General features: G+C 47.3%; 1 protein-coding gene across 1 annotated transcript; it reads right to left on the bottom strand.

The window, feature by feature from the left end:
- Window positions 1-5,682: 5,682 nt before the first annotated feature.
- Window positions 5,683-10,200, bottom strand: LOC123182209 (O-fucosyltransferase 19). The gene is made up of 8 exons (XM_044594707.1): window positions 9,394-10,200; window positions 7,915-7,987; window positions 7,763-7,833; window positions 7,603-7,691; window positions 7,382-7,514; window positions 7,067-7,296; window positions 6,501-6,977; window positions 5,683-6,420 (listed from the first exon to the last, which is right to left on the bottom strand). The coding sequence occupies exons 1-8, from the start codon at window positions 9,925-9,927 to the stop codon at window positions 6,216-6,218; spliced, it is 1,812 nt and encodes a 603-aa protein (XP_044450642.1). The 5' UTR covers window positions 9,928-10,200; the 3' UTR covers window positions 5,683-6,215.
- Window positions 10,201-16,160: the final 5,960 nt, after the last annotated feature.

Here is a 16,160-nt window from a genome sequence, read left to right as displayed (position 1 = left end):
CTCGGCCGGCGCACCCGCAGCGCCGCCCTCATCATCAACGAGGGTGGCCGTGCTTCCTCCTCGGCTCCTCCCCGCCTCGTCAAGCCGAAGACGGAGCCGGGGCTCGCCGCCGTGAAGAGCGAGCACAAGGACACGCTCGACGACGAGACCGCCATGAAGTGGGTGCGGGAAGATTGGGCACGACTGGAGATGGAGCGCCAGCGCCGCGCCCTGGAGGAGATCGCCGCGCGCCGCCGTGGCTGCGACGAGGGAGGCGTCATCGTGCTCGAGGACAGCGACGACGATGACGCACCACCACCGGCCAAACCAGTCCGCCAGGGCGACCCCGGGCAGGGGTCTAGTAGGGACGACCGTGTGAAGAAGGAGAAGGAGGAGGACGACGATGGCGGCTACGCCGTGTTCAGCAAGTTCTTCGACCTATAGACGCGGCCGTTTGTTTTTTAGTAGATTTTATGTTTTCTATATGTAAAAAAACTGTGGAACGCCTAATCTATGTCGTGTTTGCCAAATTTATGCCGTGTTTGCCGAATCTATGTCGTGTTTGCTGATTTTTTTGACTATATGTTTGCCGAATTTTGGCCGAATGTTTTTAAAAAATGTTTACAAAAAGGGCGTCTGGGGGAAGACGGGGAACCCGATCGCCCCCACGGCGAAAATATCGCCCCTTCGTCCCCAAGCGGCGCTTTTTCTAGACCCTAGGGGGGCGAACGGCCGGAGATGCTCTAAGCTTGCATGGCCAGCATCTGGCCCGGTGTTATTTTTTTCATTTTTCTTTTATTTCATTTTTCTCTGTTTTTGTCCAGCTTTCATTTTTTACTTTGTTGTTTTATTTTTCTTTGATTTTTCACTTGTATTCTTTAGTTTTTCTTTCTTTCTTATACTTTGATTTTCGTTTGTTTCATTCTTGGGTTTTTTCATGTTGTTTGATTTTTATTTTTATTTGCTTTTGTTTTTTGTTGGTTTTAGTTGGATTTCTTTTTTAACACGTCCACTTTTTCTTAGTATACAATACACGTTTTCAGCGCACACATAAAATGTTTTTTGGGTACACTTAGGTCATTTTTCAAATACATGACGTACATTTGTTTAAAATACATATTTTCACCACCTTTTTAAATATATGACGTACATTTTAAAAAAATACAAGTTTTGACCACTTTCCTAAATACATGGTAACATTTTGCAAATACACGTTCTACAGTTTCTTAATGGCAATAAACATTGTTTTAAACTACACAAACATTTTATTACATAGTATCAACATTTTTAAAAATTTCATGGACATGTCTTGTACACACGCGACTATACTCCTTCAAAATGTCATGTCAATTTTCTGATGAGATATTTATTTACCAACAAGAACATTGTTTTATATTTTATAAACATGTTTTAAAATGTCACAAACATTTTTTGAGTCGCTTGAATTTTTCTTTCAAATGTCGCATACATTTTGTTAATGGTACAATTTTTTTCCAATATGCATGCATTTGTTAACATTGTATACACTTTTTCCGAAAATGTGAAAACACATTTTCCAAACTTGTGAACTTTTTTTGAATGTACTAAACTTTCTTGTGAATTACGCAAACATTGTTTTACATTGTATCAGCATTTTAAATGCCACGTACATTTTTTAAAAATGTGTTAAGTTTTTAGATGGCACATAAATTTTCCGTACACATGATTAGCATTTTCCTATACGCGTTTAGCATTTTCAAAGGCATGAACACCATTTTTGCAAATGTTTTATAAAGTGTTTTTAGTAATAGGTATATTCAGATTATTTTAAAATAAAAAAATATAAAAAAATGAAAGACGTAAACAAAAATGTGAAGAACAAACATAGGTGACATCAGCATGACGTGCCCCTTGTGGTTACTGGGCAACGGCTCCCTGCAATTGACTCTGCATTGGGAACCGCTACGGGCAGCACATAGCCGCACCGAACCGCAGTCTCGCTTTAGGATAGTCTAGTGGGAGTAACTTAACTAGTAACATAATGCATATCAAGACAAATTTGCTTATGTGGCAAGTAATTAACGAGGAAAGAGAAGTTTGGGGTAACATAATATGTTACCAGAACATAGCGCAACCCGAGACAAGATGAGTTTACACCTAAATAAATGAAGGCTTGCATGATACCACAACCATGTTACTACCCACTATGGAGGTAGTAACATAGGCTAGTAACATATGCATGTTATTAGTCTAAGTTACCCCACTATGACTAGCCTTATGCCAGATGAATGATGCCTTCGCCCCAAGGACACCCTAAATTGGTCCGGCCGACGCTCATATTTTCCCATTCGTTTTTTATTTTATTTTTACTTTTATATTTTCAAGAATATTACAAATTCATATATTTATAAAAAAATAATGTACGTGGAATTTTCAAAACTGTTGAACACAAATATATAAAATGTTAACACGGTGTAACTTTTGGTTAGCGTTGATAGCATTTTAAAAACGTTGACGCACGTCAAAAGAATGCACATGTCATTTTTTTTAAATATTGCACAATGTAAAAAATGTGTATGTAATTCAAAATAAATGTCTCAGACCATTCAGAAAATGTATGTTGCATTTAAAAAAATGTCCGTACATTTCTAAAATATGATTTTGACATTTAAAACTTTTTTGCATAATTTTTGAATGAGAAAGTATGATTGTATTCAAATCACAAAATAATACAAGGTCCTTGACTTGTATACGCACACCCTAACACACACGCGCGCGCGCAGAGAGAGAGAGAGAGTCAGAAAAATTGAGCGTACCCTAAAACAATCAATAAAACACGAAGATCTTTGCAGTTCAGCGTCATCATCTCTAAACCATGCGACAAGATCCCTGCAACACAAGAATCTGCAACCAAACCCAAGCAGGTCATGATCTTCAACTATACATGGTTCAAAACTATGTTTCAACGTCATTTAAAAATTGTTAACATGTATTAAAAAATATGTATTTAAAAAAATATTTATCATGTATTTGAAATATGTATAAAAATGTTTATATGTATGCTAAAAATGTACAATTTGTATGAAAAAAGAGATATCAAAACATATATTTGAAAAAATGTTAATGATGTATTTGAAAAATGTTTCTGGTGTATAGAAAAATGTACGATGTGTACAAAATATTTAAATATGTGTTAAAAATAAAAAATAGAAACCAAGGAAAACCAAAGAAGAAACGAAGAAAAAATCCTAAGAAAACCGTTGCAAACAGTGAAAACCCCAATAAGAAACCACATAGAGAAAACACACGTCTGCAGTTCTATCACTGGGCCGGCCTAGTAGCCCCCGCGCTAGAGGCGAGTCGGAGTTGTGCCTCGTAATAGTCGATACATAGCTCTGGCGGACACCACAAGCCGCCTCATATCTCAAAAAACAGAAAAAGAAACAAGTCGCCTCAGTTTGCTGTGTGTTTGCTAAAGAAAATGAGAGTATATTGGTGTCTTTGAATTGGAGCCCTGCTCGACCAAAAATAATTGCACTGACCAGAGCCATGGTGTGTGTTTGGATAAGCTCCACTATTCATGAGTTGTTCCGGTTGGATCCGTAGCCAAAATATTGGCGAGACATTGGTGGCTGAATCTTGCACCAACTTTTTGGCTTGCCCATGGTTGGCAGGGCCACCACATGCAAGAATCAAATGGCCCTATGTATTGCCCCCTGAATTTGTCCTCGTGCTTAGATTACAACCCTCGAACATCTCAAAGATTGAAGAATAATTTAAAGCACCGTCTCATCCAAAATGACTAGTTTGAGGGTTTTCGCTTAGGTGTCGTCATGTCAACAAGGTCATATCCGTTTCTCTCTCTCCCCTCCATCAGTTGACATGTTCTCATCCGTTTTTCTTTGTGCGAAGCTCCCCCCTTTGCTAGCATAATGTGCGACTTGTCTTAGAAAAAGGCATGACACACAAGTCTTCCCTTCACCATGGCTCACTGTCTACTCATGATCCCTCCCTCAGCTCCAACTCTTTGAATATGACATTCGCACCCAAGAAAAGTTTTGGCGGGTATTTATTGTGGTCTTGAAGCCTTTGTTGCTCCACCTTCCAGCGCATAGGTCATGGCATGGAGCCGATTGTGGCAAAGACAGGCTCATAGGAGATGATCGACCTCAACAGCTCACTAGTCTTAGGGATGGCCCCGCTGATGAGTTCCACTGTCTGTGCGGTCATTGTGAAAGTTGCTCTTGAACAGTGCGTTGAAGTGGAGAGACACCTCATCAGACGACACAAGCACGCAGAGTATAGGATGTCCGAATGGGGACACCTAAAACCATGTGAAGTGCACCGTCGTCGCCTTATGGTATAGCAAAACGTGGATTTGCCACACATACTGGCCCACTCTGCACATCTCCGTCCGCGGAGATGAAGAGGATTTGGAAAGGCTAAAGAAAAGTAGAGTAAGGGTGATGTTGGAAGTTGGCATGGGTGCCCCCCGCCCCCGGTCCTTGCCAGTTTGTCGGGTTAAACCCCATGTTCTTTAGACTCAAGGGGTGACACCGTTTGTCGTTACCCTCTCGAGGGGTCATTGGAGTGCTCAAGTCACGACTGCGTCGTGGCAGTGTTCTTTCGAGCATGCTTGAATTATGACACAAAGCTTCTTCGGCATTGATGTTTGTCCTATATCCTTTACACGTATCCTTGACGTATGCTTAACTAATCCAAACTGCACCGGCAAGATCAACGGTCCACGATCCGAAGTGAGAGAGCAGAGGGTTCTCTTTGGCGATAGTTCATGGGGACTTGGTTTCTTGAAGGCGACGCGAGTTCTCTTTTGGTTGTCTTCTGCTGTCACTTCTAACTGCTACTCTCGTTCCTTAGGCGACAAGCTGGGGTCGTCTAGCCATGCATTTTGTGTGCATTGTTTGCCCTTTTGCTTTGTTTCGTCTGATTTTTTTTGATTTGCTTTTTGAGACGATCACCTCCATTAGTGGCAATTCTATGTGTAAGTTATGGGGTCGGCTACCTCATGATTTTTTATTACACCGTTAGATCTGTTTGCACAGAAATTAAACACGACCCTGCAAAAAATAAAATAAACAAGACACATCAGATGGTGTGGCTTTATAAGTGGGAGGAAGTGTTTCTGATAGTTTTGCAAATTTCAGGGGTTGGGTTGCGTGCGCAGGTGTGTTACTTTAGAACAAACTGAAATTTGGGGTGTAATCTGAATTACAGGACAAGTTAAGGGGGTAATACGGATTTGGATTTATCCAGGAATAAAATGCTCTCCAAGCGTCACGCCGGCGGCCCGTGGGGCTGCAACCAGTCAGCTCGGTCAACGCCGACGCGGTTTCGGCTGCACGGCGGATGGTGGCGGATGATGCTGGCGAGCACGGCGACAGCTTCAGGTCTATCTCTTCCCCGTCCTTGCTTTATGTTCGCCTCGTTGACGGTCGCGACCAGATCCCCTCCGCAATCCAGATTATCACATCGATTTGGGGATAGAACCAGGTATTCAGGGCGGCTGATCGCGTCGAAAGTTTATGGTTCAATTAGTCTGCCTCCAACATTTTTTATGCCTTTCTCTGTAATTTCTAAGACCCTCAAGAAGGAGATAATATCTGCCCATATCATCGACTGTATAAAGGAGCACACATTTGCGGACATTTTTTTAAATATTTTTTATGGAATTTACTAGCAGCTACAGTCAGGTGACATCCTATATAAAATTTACAAAAAATTTATTGCTCTGAACTAGACTAAGAAGTATTTTGACAATTGTCAGTCTACACTGGTAGCAGATTTCTACAGCTGGAAAACATAGCATGATACATTATTCTTACTAACCCACCCAGTGTTCAATGTCACTGCTAGCTACAACGAATTGGAAGCATCACGAGCACGAGGAGAGTGTATGACCTCGACCTAACGTGTTTTCACTTTAGCTGTTCCTATATAATTGCCGGTATGATCCTTCAAGTACTTCGACATCTCTGCGCTCGTTCCATCTTTCCATCGGAAAAAGTTTCCTCTCAGCAATGCACTTCTTGGCCCCATGCCCTCAACTACATGTGTAGTCAGCCTAGGAAAGAATCAAAATCAAAATGGCTGGTCTCTGTCAGTTAACTAAGGATCCTCTCTATTCGGCCACCCCTGTCATGTGGAGGAAGTGTCATCTCCATCCGTGTTACACCTGCTACCAAGCCAGCAGCAGCGTCTCTGAAGACCGAACCATTTCCCTTTGAGATAAACCTGCTTCACTTTACTCTCTGCACCTTTTTGCACAGGCATCCCGGGATAGGGTTTGAGTAGAAGTATTCCTCCTGTCTTGGACTCTCACCAGGTAATCTGTCATATGGACCTCCAAGTCTATCCTCATGATGCTTCCTCACTTCACTTTGGAATTCATTCCAGGGCATGGAACCGTCGTCGAGTTTGTCAATGAGCTCTACAAACTTCAGCCTGCAAACAAGAAATAAGTTATGACCAAGAATTTTAACATCAAAATAAATAAATTCTACCTGCAATTTCCAAGAACTTACCTGTCGGGGTTTATAGTTTTTCTGAAACCTTCGAATCTTCGGTGACCCTGAACTGCCCTGGCCATATTTCCGTCGTATGTATACACAAAGACATCGCTCTGCAGGGCCACGATATAGTCCACAGCAGCTAGCCTGTTCTGGTACAACTCGAGCGGCTCTAGTTCATCTACTGTGGCTAGACTGTAGTGTGTGTAAATGTTTGGGTATTCTGCTTTCAGCGCATCCATGCTGTGTGCCCCGTAAATTTCACCTGCCACAATGTAAATTTTAGTGCTTGAAGGATATCCCATGGCTTTGAGGAACACAGCAGCTTCGCGAGGCGTCATGGGACACCCGCCCTGGAGCCGCTTCTCCTCGCTGTTGATCTCCTTCTCCTTCCAGTGTCTCACTTTGAGTCGCATATCAGTCAGCTCGTCTGCCTCATGAAGTGTCAGGTTGTGGTTGCAGCCAGTGAAAGCCAGCATGTCCTTCTCGTATCTGTCCAATTCATAGGAGAAGCAAATGAAGAATCAAGGATCAGTGCAGATAATTTTACCGGCAGAAAGAAGTGTTTTATTAATAATCACCTTAAGTGAAGTGCGATGTAATGGTCCGATCCCCTTTTCAGTCTCTCAACAAGGGTAGTACCAAGTTCTTCAATCACTTTCCTGTACTGAAGCGCTTTGTAGTTTGCACGGCATCGAAGCCTTTGGAGAGAAGGAGCGAGGCCGTTGTTGACAATCCGTGAATCCGTATGGGTAAATCTCACTACTTGGTACTTCTTCAGTATCTTTGAGAAATCTCTGTAAAAGGAAGCCTGCAAAAACAGAGCGAGCGCTTAAACACACGATGAACTTGTGATGTTCCTGCAATCTATATATGATCAGTAAGGACATATTTACCCTGGACCAGGATGTGGGTGCTCTTGCGTAGGGCTTCACCCTCCTATAAGCTGGTGGTAGGGAATCTACAACCACAATGTCCTCCTTCAATGTTTCCCTGAAGTGATCCACGTCGAATATATCTTTGAAGTCACTGTATTCAAAACGACAAATTGTCAGTTCACTCAGTGCATCTGTTTTTCCTACAGGATACGAGCAGCAAAGATGATACTACAACAGACCTTGGATCAGTCCAGAATGACTGATGGTCCAGAGTGGGGATTACTAGTGTCGCGTTCATGATCTTTGCCACTGCAACCATATCACTGATCTGTAAGAATTGTTCCAGGTTAGCTGAAAGGCACTGACAAATAGGGATGGTTATCGCAAGCATATACATACCCCCATTCTCATCTGGTTTAGCCCGCCGTTTGCGTCGACAATCAGATAACCGACAGTCGCATTGTCAGTCCCTGCAACGCGCGAGAATATTAGCCGGAGCCGGAGCTGAAGCTGGGAGAAAAATGGGGTGAAGGGTAGAACAAGAAACTTACTGCGCTGATTCTTTGGGCGTACAATGCACTGGCTGTAACCCCCACTGTCTGGCTTCATCCATATCTCGGGTATCTGCCCAGGTTTAAGAGGAAACTTCAGTATGGTCAAAGTGAGCACAGCACATGATCTGAGTGAATGCTTGGCTTTCCTGAAAGAGCTTTCTTGGCCGAACATAGGCAGAAGATTGTTGTCTGGAAAGTGTCTGCCGGCCCTGCCCTAAACCTATATGCATCATGAAGCCCGTTGGCCCTACTCCCTAGTTTCTTTCTACCCGTGCAGCATTTTTTACCCTTCTTTTTTGGAGGGTTGGTAGGATCCTGGTAGTTCGCTATCGTTGAACTTTCAGTTGTGACAAGATGAATATTTCAAAACCAGGACATTACTTGTAGACAACGGAGTCGAATGGAGAGCACCTCAGCAATTTCTTTGAATTTATTTTCTGAAAATAAAAGTCATTGCATGGAAAACTGACTCCCTGAATTAGTCAATTATAAACTAAATCTATACCAGTGAGGCATCTAGAAATGCCGCCACGGAGGGTCTCATACCAAACCATGACATTACTTCATCAGAGAACTATAAGTTGTATACGAAATAGTAAATATTTTTCTGTATGTTATAAAATTATCAGCCGACGATTACAAGGGAAAGCAACCTCGTCGGACCAGCAGCCACCGGAGGAAACAAAAGCGATGTATCTCACATGTGCGCGGGAGGGACAAAGAAACACCGCAAAGAACAAGAAAAACATGCGCGCATTCAAAAGAATTTTCTGCAACTTGCCACGTACTACATCGCATTGGCTCTGGAACTCACGACCAGTGGTCATACGCCCCAAGTTCTTCGATTCAAGTGGCTCACGCTAGCTACAAGTACAATACAATCTAAAACAAAATACTGGTCGTTGTCACCAGTCTTTTCTCCCGTGTACCCTACCCAGTCGGCAACACGTCTCCTCCATTTTCTTCTTATCAAGTTCGAGGGTTTACACCTTACATCCATCGGGAACTCTACGATCGATCAGGAAGCAGATTGGGCAGTGCTCTTGATCGGATAATGACACCTCGAAGGTGCTGCGTGCCTCGAGGCTTTCTCGCCCAACTATCGCATGCATGACGTCCTAACTCGGCCATTTTCAGGTAATCTTTCTAGAGTTAGTTATTACCCATTCTAGTGTGGAATATTCGGTCGGCCGCTTCCCCAGCATGGAAATCATCCACTTCAATTCTACTCGCCCAACTTTCAAAATATATAAACAAGTTCATAATGGTTCATGTACATACGTAATAATACTGAAATTATTCGCAAAAAAGAGTGAAATTGGCGCCAGTGGAGGTTAAGCAAGTGAAGTGCGTGCGCGCGCGTGGTGGTTATTCTTGCAAGCGCATGCATGAAAAACCGTTAACTAAAAGATGGTTGTAATAAATTAAGCAAGGGCTTGACCGAGAGATTAACGGAGAGATGCACGTAGTACGTACCGGAGGATCGGGCGGGCGGCGCGTGAGTGCCGTCAAGTTCTCCTCCGTCCACCCCATGACGTCGGCGTCGGCCACCTCCACCCTCTGCACGAGCCTGCCGCCCTCCTCGCCGTCGGCGCCGGCCGCGGCGCCGCTGCCTCCCCGGCCGCCTTGGGACTGGGAGCCCAGGACGCCGACGACCGCGACGAGGCCGAGCAGGCACAGCACGGCGGCCCTCATCCAGGCGAGCCACGCGGCGCGCCTCCTCCGCGCCAACAGCGACGCCCTCCCGCCGCAGGCCGCGCCGGCGGCCAGCAAGGGGACGCCGTGGCCGTGGGCGCCCTCGCCGTCCTCGAGGGCGAGGAAGGGGTCGCCGCCCCCGCAGCAGCAGTCGTCGCCGCGCTCGATGTCGTTGAGGCGCCTGCGGTGCGGGCCGGGGCTGGTGGCGGAGCAGGAGGACGACGAGGACGAGGACGACGAGGAGCAGCAGGTGGTGGTGGTGGTGGTGGAGGTGGTTGCCGCGGGTGTGGTGGACGACGTCGCGGCCGCGGCCATAGCCCTGCGAGCGAAACCCGGGGCGCCGCGGTTTTCTTCGGCGGGGCGCCTAAGAATAGGTCGATCGGGTCCCGGGGAGAAAAGCCCGGGAGAGGAGACGGAGTCGATCGAGCGTGGCGGTGGCCTCCTTCTTGCTTTGCTCGATGGTGGCAACCGCCGCGCGCTCTGTGTGTGTGCCCGCTGAGAAGACTCGTCGTCGTCTGGATCGGTCGATCGATCGACGGGTCTCGTCGTCTCCGCGGGAAGCGTGGGTCGTTGGTTGAGGCCGGGGTGGGGTGGCGTGCTTTTTGTATGCCGAAGTGTGGAAGGTGTAGACCGATACGTAGTGGCGGTGGGGAACGTTCCATATGCGGGCCGGCCTCGGCGTGCGTGCGTGGCAACTCGCACCCAGCTCTGATCGGATTCCATGATGTGACGGCCCAAGTGGTGGTGTCGTCCGATCGATCGGGGCCGGGCGTAGCGGATGAACGGTTCTGATCAAACCTATGAGAGCAGTAACTGACCAGATGTGTCCGACACGGTGAATTATTTGGTGTCCTGATCGGATGACTCCTCGACCGGGCCTGAAACGTTGGGATCCGGTTATGTATATGATATATCTGTATCCGATTATGTTTGTGTTTTCTGTGCAAAAATATGTGGGAGGTACAGGACGTTCGGGCAAGGGTTTGTGACGTGTCAATCAACGGGCGTATTGCCGTTCAGGTTACGGCAAGGATGATTGAAATGGAAATCGTTTTGTGAGTTTTGTCCAAACGAGCCAGGAGAATGTAAATGCTGAACATGGGCCTGCCTGAAACATTTGCAACTGTGTTTCGATTTGATGCGGCAATCAATTGGGGATCCAGCTGCGTACTGGACGCACGTGTATGAATGCTCCGTTTGATCAACCGCGGCCGCGTTCCTTGATCGATCGACTGGCTTCTGGTTGGAGGAATGACACGGAAATGCATACATCGGCAAGTACACGGGCACGTGCTGGAGTAATACTGCTGCTACTGTACTGCTACTCCTTGCATCGTTCTGTGATCGTCTCACCGGTGTCCCCCCACGCTGCCTTGTACAAGAGGGTTCACTACATCTATGTATGTATTATGTATATGTATGATGAGTAGTACGTACATACGTACACACGTTGATGTATTGCAGTGCCATAAAGCAAGGCAAAAGACGTTGTCATTTCATTAACTAAGAGAAAAGGTTTGTAACAAAGCCCAACAGAGGGCAAGAAAAAAGGTCATCACTCTCGCGGCATTACGGAACCCAACTGTTTAGCACCCGCGAGCACCCATAAACGAATTTCTTCTTTGATGTTGCGAACCATGACCGTTGGAGGAGTGGTGGTGTTTCAGATAACCCTCGTGTTGCGCTCCTTCCAAAGCTTCCAAGAGATCAACATCAGCATGGAGGACATGGTCTTCCTCGAGTGGCCCCTTGAAAGATCGTGGATGTCGCCAGAGGGGGGGGGGGGGGGGTTGAATAGACGCTTCAAAATAATTACGGTTGAGGCTTGAACAAATGCGGAATAAACCTAGCGGTTAATTTGTCAAGCACAAAACCTACAACAACTAGGCTCACCTATGTGCACCAACAACTTATGCTAAGCAAGAAAAACTACTTAGGTGATAGCAAGATATATGACAAGAAACAATATGGCTATCACAAAGTAAAGTGCATAAGTAAAGGGTTCGGGTAAGAGATAACCGAGGCACGCGGAGACGACGATGTATCCCAAAGTTCACACCCTTGCGGATGCTAATCTCCGTTTGGAGCGGTGTGGAGGCACAATGCTCCCCAAGAAGCCACTAGGGCCACCGTAATCTCCTCACGCCCTCGCACAATGCAAGATGCCGTGATTCCACTAAGGGACCCTTGGGGATGGTCACCGAACCCGTACAAATGGCAACCCTTGGAGGCGGTCACCGAACCCGTACACTTTGGCAACCCTTGGGGGCGGTCACCGGAACCCGTCAAATTGCTCGGGGCGATCTCCACAACCTAATTGGAGACCCCGACGCTTGCCCAGAGCTTTACACCACAATGATTGAGCTCCGAACACCACCAACCGTCTAGGGCGCCCAAGCACCCAAGAGGAACAAGCTCAAGGGTACCAAGCACCCAAGAGTAATAAGCTTCTCAACTTGTAACTTTCACGTATCACCGTGGAGAACTCAAACCGATGCACCAAATGCAATGGCAAGGGCACACGGAGTGCCCAAGTCCTTCTCTCTCAAATCCCACCGAAGCAACTAATGCTAGGGAGGAAAATGAGAGGAAGAACAAGAAGGAGAACACCAAGAACTCCAAGATCTAGATCCAAGGGGTTCCCCTCACATAGAGGAGAAAGTGATTGGTGGAAATGTGGATCTAGATCTCCTCTCTCTTTTCCCTCAAAAAACTAGCAAGAATCCATGGAGGGATTGAGAGTTAGCAAGCTCAAAGAAGGTCAACAATGGGGGAAGAACACGAGCTCAAAGGATAAGGTTCATTGGGAAGAAGACCCCCCTTTTTTTGAAAGATCCAGCAAAATGCTGGCTCGATTTAGCAGGAAGCAGCGGAAGAACAACATGATGAAGATCCGAAGATCAAAGAAAAAGAAAACGACAGCCCTATTAGCTGCCGAGCTACCATCAGAGCCAACACGACTACAAAGCAAAAAGGGCCTGTCCTAGGCTAAGCGTCACCGCCGCGTCACTTGACCAACGCCGGTATCCTCCGAAGACAGCAGCAGCTCCAACTAAGACTTTCTTTGTCAACGCACCATCCACTCTTGAAGCAGAGTGCAGGAAGATGGCGGAACTCGGTCGGTCCCAGACAAAGCTTCGTCTTGGACTTATCAGCGATGGCGTACATTGCGCCTGGAGCTTCACCAAAAACAGCGGCGAGCACCGGAGGAGCGCCACATAGAACCTCCAAGCAGTGTCTCAAAAACGTGATGCTCCCAACAGAGGAACGACGTCGGAGACGCCGTCATCACGCCGATCCAACCGGACCTAGGCTTTCGCCCGGAGACACTACCAACCAAGCCCGAGGAAGATGCCGACACACCTCGGTGGCGCCTCCAAGGAGGAAAATGACACCCTCAGGCGCCATCGGCACCGGCTCTTGTTGTGCAGGACTTTCGTCCGTATCATCGCACACCTCCGCTCAAGCCCTACGGAGCTCGTCCATGTCGTCTCACGACGCCGCCGCCGCAACACCTTGTTGTTGAAGCCATGAAGGCATGGTCCACCTCCCCACGGCGAGCATGCAGAGGCCAGATCGGGCCCCGCATCCTGCATCTACCATGGCTGGAGCTTATGGTCATCTTGATGAGTGCTCAGCCCGCACACGAGCGGTACTACCACTCCACGAGCGGTACTACCGCTCGGGCGGAAGAAGTAGTGAAAAGGAGCAACAAACCAAGAACCTTGGGGCGGTAGTACCGCCGATAAGCGGTACTACCGCTCACCCCAGCGGTACTACCGCTGGAGGAGCAGAACACGGGACAGAAGGAGGCAGGACAGAGCAGAGTACAGTGGCAGTAATGCAGTAGCGGTACTACCGCTCGACCGGAGCGGTACTACCGCTTATAGGCGGTACTACCGTGCCTTACTGCCGCGCAACTACCGCTGAACCCGACACGAAAAGAGCAGACCCAAAATCGAGGCGGTAGTAGAGCGGTACTACCGCTTGACGCTACAAGCGGTACTACCGCTGCCACCGCGGTACTACCGCAGGGAGAAAAACAGAACTGCCAAAACTTCTTCATATGAGCTCCGAATTGAGCAAACTCAAGCTTGTTGGATACAAGACGACGAGTAGCATCAAAACAGCGACCGAGCTTGTCATAGTAAGAAGAGGCAGGGGAGGTATGCCAACAAATAGAGGAGTGAAACCTCCAACCGAGAAGAACCGGCATAACCTTCCAACATCGAAAACATCTTGGAAGATGCGAGTGAACTCCGTTTTCGATGAACTCGAGCTTGTCATCAAGATGACCATAAGCTCCAAAACTCACACAGAGAAGAACCAAACAAGAACCAACAAAGATGATGCAAGGATGCAATGGTTTGAGCTCTCTATGAACGATACGATCAAGCTACTCATCGAGAGCCCCCCCTTGATAGTACGGCAATCGATCCTATAACCCGGTCTCCCAACTACCATCATGAGACCGGTAAAATAGAAAACCTATCAAGAGCAAACCTTTGCCTTGCACATGGTCCACTTGAGCTAGATGATGACGATCTTGACTCCCTCAAGATGGACCACCTTTCTTGATTGCGTTGGCTCGATGAAGATTAGTTGATTGCTCCCCCATACTCCACTATGGGTGAGCCACCCTTCCGCACACCTTCACAAGTCCATTGTCACCACAATGGCTTCAAGCATTTGATCTCTTCGTGATGCTTTACTTGAACTTGCCCGCCTCACTTGAACTTGCACACCGCAACCTAACCCCACAAAGAACTCTCACGAAGACCATGGGTTAGTACACAAAGCGTAATTGACAATGCTTACCATACCATGGGATCGCTTGATCCCTCGGTACATCTTGTGCGCTTTGTGTGTTGATAAACTTGATTCACTCTTGACTTAGTCTTGATCAACCTTGACTCTTTCCAACTCTCTTCATTTGGATGATGTCTTGAAGGTAAACATGAATGGTCACACAATCTTCTTCTTCAAGACATGCTTGCAATAAGCTCAATTCTCACATGACCAATCTTTGGATAATTCCTTAATAACACCTTGGTCACCACATAAACTCCTTGAAACCAACACATGGACTTCAAGAGATGCCTATGGACAAATCCTTCAAATATAACTCAAGGCAACCATTAGTCCATAGAGATTGTCATCAATTACCAAAACCAAACATGGGGGCACCGCATGTTCTTTCACCCCTGATCTGTGAGATCCCGATCCACCAATCGTTAACGCTACCCATCAAACCTCAATCCCTAGGATTGACATCCGGAGGACCAAACCAAGCGACAATGTCACACCAAACTCGCATCAAGAAGCATCTACTCACCAATCGCTAACGCTACTGCTACTGTATTGCGACTCCTTGCATCATTCTGTAATCATCTCACCGGTGTCCCCCCACGCCGCCTTGTACAAGATGGTTCATTACATCTATGTATTTAGAGCATCTATAGCCGGACTTGACAAATCCGACCCCTCAAACGCCCGCGGACGCGCCCGGGCGCGTCCGTGGACAGTGACCGGTCACCCATCAAAAAACACATTCCACATCTGGATACCTCAAATTAGAAACCTAAAATCCATATTATTACCAACGCCCTAGCCAGCCGCCCCTTACCCAAAAAGCTAGGGTTCCTTTGCCTCCCGCCGGTGCCGGTCCGCCCTGTCTCCCGTGGTCTTAGGGCCATGGGGGCGGAGTGGATCCCGGTCCTTGCCGGTGGGAGGGCTCCGTTTTTAGATTTTTTTAAAGGTTTGTTAGGGTTTGTGTCCTACTCAGGAAGGCGAGACGGCGGCGGCTCCCTGAAGATGGAATAAAGGTCTCCCCGTCTAGCCCCCGTTCCGATGATGCATCTAGCATCATCGGTGGGCGTGTGGAGATGTGTCTCCGGTGGATCTACCTTGGTGGATTTGCTCAGATCTGTTCGTCGTTCGTCTTTATTCGTGTGTCTTCGGATTGGATCCTTCTTATCTACACTCTTCATCGATGGCGGTTGCTGTTCTGGTGCGTTGGTTTTATGGGGCCTTAGCACGAAGACTTCCCGACTGTCTACTACAACAAGGTTTGCCCGGCTCCGGCGAGGGAGGGGCGATGACAGCGGCGCGTCTTCGACTCGCTTCAGTAATTGTAGTCGTCGCTAGGTGGTCTGCGGATCTGGATGTAATTTTTATTATTTCTAGTGTTCGTTGTACTACCATGATTGAAGATGAATAGATCGGAAGTTTATCCCGCAAAAAAATCCATATTATTACATGCAACGTGAAACCAAATCTAAGCGGAACTCGTCCGGTTCCGCTCCCTGCTCGCCTGGCTCCGCCCTGGCCATGCCCGGCGGCCGGCTGTGCTCCTCAGAGTGTTGGTTCGGTCGCCGGCAAGGTAGGGTAGGGCATGGGACACGAGCTGGCTCACGGGACTCAAGGCCCCGCCGTCTCCCATGCCATACTCTTCCTAGTCGGAGACCGGAACCCGAACGATGTTGGTGGACGTTAGATCGAGATGGATCCGTTCGGGGACGAGCCGCCGACGTCCACCATGATGCCGT

Source organism: Triticum aestivum, chromosome 1D, assembly GCF_018294505.1.
Source record: "Triticum aestivum cultivar Chinese Spring chromosome 1D, IWGSC CS RefSeq v2.1, whole genome shotgun sequence".
Lineage (NCBI taxonomy): Eukaryota > Viridiplantae > Streptophyta > Magnoliopsida > Poales > Poaceae > Triticum > Triticum aestivum.
This window is presented reverse-complemented; position numbering and strand designations above follow the sequence as displayed.